Source organism: Silene latifolia, chromosome X (genome assembly GCF_048544455.1).
Source record: "Silene latifolia isolate original U9 population chromosome X, ASM4854445v1, whole genome shotgun sequence".
Classification (NCBI taxonomy): domain Eukaryota; kingdom Viridiplantae; phylum Streptophyta; class Magnoliopsida; order Caryophyllales; family Caryophyllaceae; genus Silene; species Silene latifolia.
In genome coordinates, this window is record NC_133537.1 from 334,433,687 (window position 1) to 334,445,778 (window position 12,092).

Below are 12,092 nucleotides of genomic sequence, written 5' to 3' on the forward strand. Positions count from 1 at the left end.
CAGCCCATCCCAACCAAGTCCAACTCATCAACGAGCGACTATCCCTGTCCCTTAATGTGCACATCCCCTCCCGTGACGGGTTCCACGGAGGGCGAACTAGGGTGTGAAGCCACTCCCGCAAGTGACTCCACCACATTCACACAACACCACAGCATCACAGCTGTCACAACACCACAACCGTCACAACACAACCACGTCACCACCATCACCACAACACCCATACTCCGATGATCAGCAGATAACAACAATTACAACAAACACAGTCTTAAATCAATTAACGGTAACTGAGTAGGGAAACCCTACCTTAACAACAACAGCAATATGGAGAATCGGACAATTAGAATGGCTCCTCTACGAAGTTTCCTCCTATACAGTAATCATATAACACAATTACACATTGCACAATTCACTATTCCCTTTCCCCCAATTCATACATAAAGCAAACCCTAGAATTAATCATCAATGACATAGGGATAAGGACTTACCGACGGAAGAATGAAAGATTGAATGCAAAAGCTACGATGACCACACACACAGAGGAGAGATTTGGGAGTGATTAGGATGTCGTAAGTATGATAGGTTTTGTAAAATGATGTTTAGAAACTGCTTTATCGAATAAATAATCCCTAAACACTCCCGCATCAAACCGCTGAAATATTACTCGCCAGACCGGATACTCGGTCGAGTATAGAGTATACTCGGCCGAGTATCCTCTACTCGGTCGAGTATTCATATACTCGGCCGAGTATTCCTCGGCAGTAGCCAAACAGACTGCACAATCTACACTACTCGGACGAGTAGGCTCTACTCGGTCGAGTACTTAGCCTAAGAAATCCGTTGTATCCTTAAAAATAACTTCGTCCCCAAAATTCCAATCCAATCTATAAAACCTGGACACCTAACACTAAGTCTACCAAGCACACTTACTTCCACAACATGACTCACGATATAGTCCCAACTACAGCATAGTCTCTCAACACTAACTCCATAATACCATCGAATAACCATAACATAAGTGTTGCCAACTCTGTCTCACTACTATAACTCTCACTAGGACCTTAATACCAAGACAATCTACCAAACAAGATCAACCATCAAAACAGAATGTTACATTCTACCATCCTTAAAACGAACTTCGTCCTCGAAGTTTACTCCCACACCTAAACATCATACTACTACGAGCACTGCCATTACCTGTAATAAAATCAACCACAACACGAATCCATCCTTTACTCTACACCAACACTCAAACTTCCAAATGTACTATAACATGTACAACCATCAAACTCTCTTTTCCCTCTCTACTCCCCTTAAGATAAATGTTACGTCCTCGTAACTCGCTAATACTAGGTCCTTTGCTATACCTCCCATAAACCTCATTACCACCGTATGTCAACGATCACCACTATAACCTCAAGACCTACCACCATTCCAATATCCATGACTCTTTTTCTCTAACAGTTCTCGTGCCTCCAATTATTCTGTACTCACATAACATATTTCATAAAATCCTCAGCATAACCACCACTCCATCTCTTCCACATTACCGCAAAACAACATACTTCTATATACTTATACACTAATCTCCACGATCTTAGCTCACAATCCACAATTGTTACACATACTCACATTAGCTTCTTAAGTTCATCTCTTTTATTACCACAAAACTCACCCTTGACCTAACATGATACTAAGTCCCGTACTCACTGTCCCAAGGAAAGGTGCTAAACTACATGTAGTTCCAGTTCAATGCCTCACATGCTCCACAATTCCCTTGCCACAACTATGTTCACCAATGCCTCATCTAAAACAAGATCAAAAGTACGCCAACAATCTCTCACAACTATGTCCCATTTGACAGAATGCCATTAAACCATGACCACAACGGAAACATACTCAACTTTCTTCCATATCCCACTCTACCCTCAATCCGAAGCCGAAACTGATAAGAAACATTAACACAAAAAACAACACTCGATATGCCAACACCGACACTAACAACAAGCAACAGTAAACAAACAACAATTTGTGACAACATGAAAATACTCATATCACGACACGAATTACCGTGCCCAGTGCACAACACCACATTGATAGCCTTCATAACTTTTACAATCGCATAACACTGACTGAGCACAACTTCCTTGACCACAAGACTTCTTAAAACTGCTCTACCAGATCACGACGCAGCATATTATACGGGATCACAAATACCAACCTTATGAATATTATCCATACCATGACTCTTGAGGCCGGAGCCTCACACCATTACTTACTGATATCATACATACACATATAAGTATAACATATGACGCGGAACACCCATGTAACGACTCGTAACTATCACGCCACACCATTACTCGTGAGGCCAAGACCTCACACAAAGTTTTACACACCTCATGGACCCATAATCGAATCTAACTAGCCAATCCTGATCACGTAAGTTACCACTTGATAATGAATACCTCTCATCCGGACTTAACTCAGGTGCCCCTCATAACATATTCTCTCATACACACAATTATCACCCCCGGCAAACGTAGCCATAACATCAGTACCCAACTTCCAGCGAACACCTCATATATCCACTTCTTGTACTCCCTCATAACCATACATACTAATCAATCTCCACAGAATCAACCCCATTAGGACAACTAACTTTCTTAATGTAACATCATCTAGTGACAACAATACGACACCACCATCCTTCATATGACCGCTCTCTCACTATCACTTCTTTATACAACAGTTTATTTCCTCATTTGGTTGTCATCCCCTATAACGAGCATCTGATCCATCAACAAAATTTTCCTCAACATCATTCCCAATTCTATCCTTTATCGTATCGTCACCTAACTCTCCACCAAAATCTCAGATCGCGCAAACACTCTACAAGATTCTTATTCCCTTAATACCTCGAAACTCATGGCTAGCATGTTGTCTTGTTCTCTTATATAACCATTAACTCACACCCTCCAATGAGGCTATCATAAATTTCCGTAATTTCCTACTTACTTCCATCCCTCTTTCCCCCTTTTCACGCAATAATACCAATTAATAATTCATCTCCTTCCTCTTTCTACCTAACTCTTTAGTAATTTGTTTATTTTCTCGTAGCTCCACAACTCTAATTCCATTAATTCATATCAATATCTTATCATTCTTCCTTATCACTTATCCCCTCTCATCTCGCTTCGCATACACCCTTGTCACCATCAAGTCCACACACTAACGATTACTCTTGAATTAATCGTATCTCCCTTTTGTATCTCTAGAAACCAAAATTCACCTCATAACGTTAATTGTCCAAAGAATTACACACTAGGCTCACCTCTAGATATTCCAAATTCCCAAACTCATTCATTTTCTACAAATTCACATCGCGATATAGCTCCATCTAAGTTCACTTTATACCCTTCTTCTCAATCCCTCTATAACAGCCTTTCATTACCTATATATTCTTAACCAACACAATCCTAACCATCTCCCTCTATAAATCCTTACATCTCTCAGGTTGCCACTATTCACATCCCTCATCTCAATATTTCATTCTTACGTTTCTGTACACCTACATTACCCTTGCTCATATATACTTATTTTTATATTACTCAACACACGACTATATCACCCACCTTATCTCACAAAACATGCTCTTTACCTCAATTAGCTCACCATTCTTCCTTTTCCTTTTTCCACTTTCCCTCACAACCACATATCACTCATGTCCTTCCTATCCAACACATGTCCCTCATAAGCCGGCATTCTCCATATCATAACATCCGGTAACTTACGTATCAAGGCCGTCACATATATAAAAGAATGTGTTAAGACTCAAAACATACGTGTGCACATACCCCACGACTCGAAACAAATGTAAGAACATAGCCACCGACTCAAAATGACCGCCCACTGAGGTACTCGATCGAGTACATGGCGTACTCGGTCGAGTACAGGATACTCGGTCGAGTAATGGGACTACTCGGCCGAGTTCACGACTCCAGAAGCTGAACAGACTTATCACAGACAGATTACTCGGCCCAATATGGAATACTCGGTCGAGTATGAAAGATACTCGGCCGAGTAGGGACTACTCGGTCGAGTATCGACACAGTTCTTAGCACCGTCCAGTTTTCGTAAAACAGTCATATCTCACTCATTACTTGGTCGTTTTGGGCGTGTGACCTATCATTAGAATCGTAAGAAGACAAGTTATCACCTCAACTTGGAATCACATCAATATCATTTCTAGAACTCGACTTATGACAGTTTTAAGACAGCCCTTCCATAATCAGTCTTCATACAAATCAACTTTTCTAAACCAACACAATTTGAACATGCATAAGGCAACAATAACAACCCAACACTTCTAAAAACCAGTACATAGCTGAACTTTTATCATACCCACATGAAAACTAAACATGACATTCATATATATAGATACATGACCTTAATCACATGCTACTACCAACAACCAAACATTAACATCATCGTGTTCATATGTACAAATACCACTACCATGCTTCATGCTCAAGATTCTATCAAACAGGTAAAATGATCACATTCTTCATGCTCAAGATCCATCATATAGGAATTCACAATCCACCTCTCATATATTACCATATTCCATCACTTTCACCATTTCAACCAATCATATCACAAAATTCAAATTACAAGTACTACACATACATGACTCGACATACAACAGTTTCCAAGACTCCCCTATGTGACCGGTTAGAGATCGTAAGGGCCTTAGTGCGACTTTGGGACGTCTCCCAAGTCTTTGCGGTAGCTCCAAACAACTCTCGCCGGGTTCATTTTATTTAGACTCCCTAAGTTCATTGGATTGATTAGTTTTAGGTGCCAGAATCTTTGGCTCTGATACCACTTTGTAACACCCCCTCATACCAAGGTACCTTACCAAGGACTACCCTAGCATGACAGACTATTACCATCTCGGTTTTCCGAGGTTAGTATATCAAAGTTACCAATTCCAAACAACCTTTATTAAAGTATAAAGAGTTAGTGATTACATGTTTCCGAAACCAAACCAAAGTACAACTGTGAAAGGTCTAACAACTACAAAGAATGCAAGCTAAGTCTCTTGACGGCGGAAGCTAGACTCGAGTGATGACTCCCCATGACTGTCTCATAGCTAAACATCTGCATTACCTGTCACAATCTGCTCACCATCCCCGAATGGATCACCGCAGGTTTTACAAAACAACAACGGGGTCAGTACCATTCAATCAATGTAAGACAAACAAACAATGTAACCGGCTGATCATCCTCCACAGTAACTGACCACACACCAAAGTGTGTAACCCTGCCGGATTACCCATCGCAACAGGTAATCCACTCCGCCGGTGGGGGACCGCAGCCCATCCCAACCAAGTCCAACTCATCAACGAGCGCCTATCCCTGTCCCTTAATGTGCACATCCCCTCCCGTGTTGGGTTCCACGGAGGGCGAACTAGGGTGTGAAGCCACTCCCGCAAGTGACTCCACCACAGCATCACAGCTGTCACAACACCACAACCGTCACAACACAACCACGTCACCACCATCACCACAACACCCATACTCCGATGATCAGCAGATAACAACAATTACAACAAACACAGTCTTAAATCAATTAACGGTAACTGAGTAGGGAAACCCTACCTTAACAACAACAACAATATGGAGAATCGGACAATTAGAATGGCTCCTCTACGAAGTTTCCTCCTATACAATAATCATATAACACAATTACACATTGCACAATTCACTATTCCCTTTCCCCCAATTCATACATAAAGTAAACCCTAGAATTAATCATCAATGACATAGGGATAAGGACTTACCGACCGAAGAATGAAAGATTGAATGCAAAAGCTACGATGACCACACACACAGAGGAGAGATTTGGGAGTGATTAGGATGTCGTAAGTATGATAGGCTTTGTAAAATGATGTTTAGAAACTGCTTTATTGAATAAATAATCCCTAACACTCCCGCATCAAACTGCTGAAATATTACTCGCCAGACCGGATACTCGGTCGAGTATAGAGTATACTCGGCCGAGTATCCTCTACTCGGTCGAGTATTCATCATACTCGGCCGAGTATTCCTCGGCAGTAGCCAAACAGACTACACAATCTACACTACTCGGCCGAGTAGGCTCTACTCGGTCGAGTACTTAGCCTAAGAAATCCGTAGTATTACAGCTCTAATGTCCGGGACTTGATTCTTTAGCCCTTATAAAAAAATAAAAATTTGTTACATACAATATTAAAGTTTTCTGATATAAATGACAAATTCACCAAATAACCGGACCAATGAGTTGGTCGGGTACTCAGGTTTATAAAAATGGATTTCTTAACAGTAGGTGTCATGAGAGATCGTCTCTCACTAATTTAGTGGAGACTTAATAGGGGTAAAAAATATTCAGTAAATTCTCCACTCCATCATGTGAGAGGTCTCTCAATAACGCTATTGAAAGACCGTCTCTTCGGAGTTTTTGTGATATTACATTCATATTCAATATTCAATAAGATGTCCGTTATTAAAAACAGCATACACTACATAATGTATCACACCCAAAAAAAGGAAAATGTATAATAATTAATTTTTTGGATAATGAGGGTTTATTAGCAAATTAATTAAGTAATTAGCGTTCGTTTGAAATTATTTTGGTTCATAGTGTCCACATCATCATTTGTATTTTTTGTCGTGTTTTTATATGACGCCGCTAGAATAGTTAGCGGTTTTAATCGTTCTTAGATAAGTCACTAATGTTCTTAGCAGTTTCGGCCCTTCATATTTTCTTGAATATCTTGTGGGTGCTAGCAAAATATTGATGTTTGTGGGAAGCCGCCAATAATTTCAGCGGCTTTCATGGTTTAAATTTTTTTTTTTTTTGAATTTTTAATCTACTAACCTTATAGAATGTTATGAAAATAGTAAAGCCGTTAACAATCTTAGCGGTTTTATATAAAAGTATAAAAAAAAATACAAATGATGACGTAGACACTATGAACCAAAATAATTTCAAACGAACGCTAATTACCTAATTAATTTGCTAATAAACACTCATTATCCAAAATTTTTTAAAAAAAGGCAACAACGTTAGTAAAATATAAATTAAATTTCCAATAAATTATGTAAAAAGCATGCATCCAAACACCGATTAAAGGGTCTGGCACCATGCAAGATATTACAATCATATTCAATAATCGAGTAAATTATACAATAAACACTAATTTACGTATCTAAACCCGCAACCCCACAAGTCGAACCTTAAACCCTAATCATGGGTACGTTATGGTTGCATCATATCCGTGCCAGACTGCTAGCTAGCTCTTACAAGCAGCCATTAGGCTGAACCATGCCGGAAGTCGAGCCGATTGCATTGGTGCAAAACGCTGATGCTGGTTTGTTACTGCCGTATGTCAAATGTACGTCTTCTAATATTATCCCTGCGCAGTGATACCTTGAGCTGCAATCCAATTTTACAGCTATTGGTGTTGCTGATGTTCCATGTATATCTTGGTACGTCACCCCGTCTATTCTTACTCCTGATACCTATTCAATGTACACTTGTATAAGATCGTTTATATGAAATTAAGAAAATTCGATAAAATTAATAGAGAGAGTAATATATGTTATACCTGTCCAGGACAATTTTTATTCCCGGGACAATAGTTTTGGTCAATGATGATTGGATTTTGAGAATTGACCATAGTCAAATGTTGGAAAACAACGTTTCTAACAAATCCATTACTTGCTCTTCCCCATGACTTTATTCTAACTCCATTTTGTGTATTTGTAAAACTGCACGTTTTTACCGTTACATTTTGTACTCCTGGTTCATTTTGTTCTTTCCCTAAGCTTCCAATACTGAAATTTCCCAAGTAAAATAAATTAGATTTCAATAATAATTCTATATATATTTAATAGGGAAAGTGTTTTATAATTCATTATATAGATAAACGTACCTAATACCATGGCCTGGACCACAATGGATCCCTTCTATCCACAAGCCATTAGTACCAGGACCAATTGAGATACAATCGTCACCTGTGCGAATTTTTGAGTTTAAGATTGTGACACCCATCGACATTTGGACATGAATACCATCTGTGTTAGGGCTAGTACCCGAAGCAGAGATTGTAACGCCTTGTACTTTTACGTTCTTACACCCGTTGAAAACAATGTGATATAATTGACTGTTCAATGATGTTACTCCATCAATGACGATATTCATTGAGTTTGTAAAGCTCAATGTCTGCATATCCATAATTAAAGTCCATATCAGATGATGATTATAACTTAACAAAAATTACTTAATTTGTAAATAAAATAAACTTCGTTGTATACACTATTGTCGCACTACAACGCGAGACAAATTTTTTTTTTTTCAACTGTATGCTGTTTTACACCGTATTTATGGATGTATTCGTTAAAGTGCATACACATGTAGTGGTGAAAATACGACATTGAAAAAGTGAGAATATTCTAAATTTATAAATTAATAATGAATGGAATAAGAATTGTAAATTAGGCATAATTCATTATTGAGAGGTTGTCAAAGGTGGTATAATTATGAGTTTTATTACATTGTTAATTGTTGACTAATAATTGAAAAAGTGAGAATATTATAAAATTCTTCTTATATTGACTAATAATTGTTGATGTCCTAGTTAATTACTCCGTATTCATCTTGAATTCTTGATTGCTAACCAACAGAAATTTTCAATTGACTGAAACTTAAAACAATTTGACGGAAGGGCAAAAATATACAGTATATTGTTAGTTAAAACTTAGATTAAACCATGCATGCACGTAACTATGCAAGGGTAACAAAAGGTACGCATTGAGCTAATGAATTATAAATGTGAACTTAAACATGTCAATTGCACTTCAGCTTTATACCCTTTACTTAAATTAGGGGTGTCCATAAAACGCAATTTACGTATTTACCCTTTTGCATGTGATTGTTAAGTTACAAAATTAATTATATTGATGACTGAAATCTCAAATTATATTCTTGTACATTTCTACATGCATTATTGGAGATTGCATGTTATGGCGTTGACTACCCATACAACAAGATCCATTTGGAGAGTTTTTTTTTTCTTTTTTTTTTTTTTTTTTTTTTTTAATTTGGGTATACGTAGAGTCAAATGTAAGATTTAGTTATAATATAGACATACTTTGAAACTTTGAACTAATGGTGGGGCCAAGATTTGAATTCATCGGAATGAAAAATCTTAATGGGAAAAAACGTGTATAATAACGGAAATTTGAAAATAGTTCGAAAATATTAACGAAAACTTTTGAAATTTATGTTCGTCATTAGGGAGGAGCGCCGCTACTAGCCTTCTCCTACTTACACCACTAATTCAAATTAATATCTCGACATATAATCAACCAAAAGAGGTATGTAAAATTCCACTTACCGTGACACCACTAGGACAGCCACCATTGCGAAACCTCTTACAAGCCCACAACCCAGCTCCTTGACCATCAAACACCCCACCGGAAAGCGTAACGCCATTCGTATTCTCGAACGACAACCACGTGCCTGAATTCCCTAGAACTCGAAAATCAGACGGGGCCAAAATCGTCCCTTTAATAACAAACGTGATCCCATCACTCTTACACCTATTCCCTGAAAATATTATTTTGTTCCGGACCAAGAACCGGCCTGATGGCACCAAAATAGTGGACCGGCCAGTTGAACCACAAGCCGAGGTCCATGCAGCCATAAATGCCTTAGACGAGTCGGTTCGACCGTTAGGTCTTCCACCTAGGCTTTGTACATTGTACGTGCCACCTCCAATTACACCTTTAGCACAAGTTATTAGTGTTATTAAGGTAAGTATTAAGTATAGATCAGTTGATGGCAATTTAGTCATCGTACAAATGATCGGGACGGAGAGAATATTAGAAAAGTTAATTTTTGAGCAAAAAAGTGAAAGCCGAAAGGTGGAGAGGAGGTTTGGTTTTGATGAGGAAGCTGAAGAGGTGACAAGGGTATTTATAGCCTTTGTATTTCAGTTATGGTTTGTTACAAAGGCATTTTAAAAGTTCATGAGTAGTAAAGAAAGCCGCAATAATTTATATAGATAAAATACTCCTAATTCGTATGATATACGGAGTGTAATACTACTATATCGTATACTGAATATATTCGTACTTATTAAGTGATACTTTCCATGTCCCAACCATTGGTTACATTTGATTAAAATTTCGCAAAGAATATAAAGGTATACAAATTAATGAGATGATGAAGTGTATAATAAGAACGAAATAAGCATGTGTATAAGTGTAAGAGCACCTACAATAAAGAGGATGTACCCTCCTCTTAACACCCTCTCTCCTATAAGAGGAGGTTCTCTCTATTGTAGATATGTATAGAACATCCTCTTAGCAAGAGGATGTTCTCTACTTTTAAAGGAAGTATAGCATTGACCCTTGTGCCAACTATCTAATAATATTTGGGATATTCTATGGTGTACCCCTGGGTTTTCTATGTTGTACCCCTCCTTTTTTTACATTCTATATTGTACCCCTAAACTTCATACTTATTTCTCCATCATGAACTCGTTGAACTATCCATTAACTTTATCACTATCAAACAACCGTAATTTGACCTTTATTCTAACTTATTAATATTGTATCATCATCCTATATGAGAAACATCACAAATCGCTTTTAAAAGGCACGAACTACTATTAAAAACATCTGTTATGATTCATGACATGATGATGGAGATTTGATGAACTTTTAGTTAATTTCGTATACTATTTGGTGGGTTAATGAGTGATTCGGCGAACTAATAAGTAAATGAGTAGGTTATCGAGTAATTGGAATGGTAAATATACGATTTAATAGGTCATTTAAGAAACTATGTTAACAAATACAATAAAAAAAGGTCATGGTATAGACTACTGTATAGAGTTTAGGGGTACACCATAGAATTTCAAAAATGTAGGGGTACAACATAGAAAACTAAAAACTCGAGGGTACACCATAGAATATCCCATAATATTTTTCCATGTGGATTATTTCCCTTTATTTATATAAATTTTGGTAATTAAATGAGTGAATAAATAAAGCAAGTTGATCAAAAGTGAAAATCTCAAAGAAGACGGTTTGAATGAACATTTTTTTTTTATCGTTTTACAAAAATCTCAAACAAAATTGTTGTACATATACATCAACGACTAAGCAGTATGTTCACTATGTTGTATTATATGTAAAACAATTTTACATAAGACTAATCAAGATCATTGAAGAAGTGTATTACCACCGAATATTTATCAAATCTCGTCTCCTTAACTTTTATGTGTAAGGTAAATCATCATACAAATAAACAAGACCGTCATTAAAATACACGTTAAACAATAAGACGATCACTTTATCCTTTTTTTATATATATATTTTTTTTTTTGCAAAACACCTCAAAGATGTAATAAAAGATGTTGTTAGAAGAGTTAAAGTATATATAGTCCAAATGACCGTATTTTCCATGTTATATAAACTTGCTTTAACCACAAGAATTAAAGGCTTTTATATATTTTGTCTGCATTACATGCACCAATACCGTATTTCCAACGTGAACATGAAGAAATGAAGATTAGTTCGAACGGTTTATAACGTACGGGATACTTGCTTATCTTCTCATGTCATTTACTCTTTGTTTACATTAAAAGTTAGAAATATGTTGCGTTTTAATTGAGTGTATGTACTTTGACATGAACCAGACGCAGTAATAATAAGTTAATTCATACTCCCTCCAAATTTTAATGTTCTTCTCATTTTATTAAAATACTATTTACATATACGGAGTAATAGAACAATGGGAAGAACATTAAAATTTAGAGGGAATATTAAATTGATTTCGAGATAGATTTCAACTTACATGCATTTAAGCTTAATTATTGGGACTGTATATTATAGAGTAGGATTTATGAAGGAATAATGTTGTAATACGTTTCCGGCAATCACTTGATGCTACATAATTTGTCATCATACAAACTTGATGTATATAATTTGTCAACTTTGTAAAAATTTAAGCGAGTATGAGCATCATTCTGGTAACGGAT

At 37.0% G+C, this 12,092-nt stretch overlaps 1 protein-coding gene across 1 annotated transcript; it reads right to left on the minus strand.

Annotated features, from left to right (window-relative positions):
* Nucleotides 1-7,341: 7,341 nt before the first annotated feature.
* On the minus strand, nt 7,342-9,954 carry LOC141622368 (polygalacturonase-like). Its single transcript, XM_074438408.1, has 4 exons — nt 9,441-9,954; nt 7,977-8,266; nt 7,650-7,878; nt 7,342-7,563 (listed from the first exon to the last, which is right to left on the minus strand). Exons 1-4 carry the CDS (start codon nt 9,897-9,899, stop codon nt 7,342-7,344), a joined length of 1,200 nt encoding a protein of 399 aa, XP_074294509.1. The 5' UTR covers nt 9,900-9,954.
* Between the last annotated feature and the right edge of the window lie 2,138 nt (nt 9,955-12,092).

Excerpts from the sequence above, each read along its gene's own strand:
- LOC141622368 (XM_074438408.1), bottom strand. The coding sequence starts at position 9,899 with ATGACTAAATTGCCATCAACTGATCTATACTTAATACTTACCTTAATA. Across the intron at positions 7,879-7,976 it reads GGTCCAGGCCATGGTATTAG|TATTGGAAGCTTAGGGAAAG; the intron begins GTACGTTTATCT and ends GGGAAATTTCAG. Across the intron at positions 7,564-7,649 it reads ATAAAAATTGTCCTGGACAG|GTATCAGGAGTAAGAATAGA; the intron begins GTATAACATATA and ends TACATTGAATAG.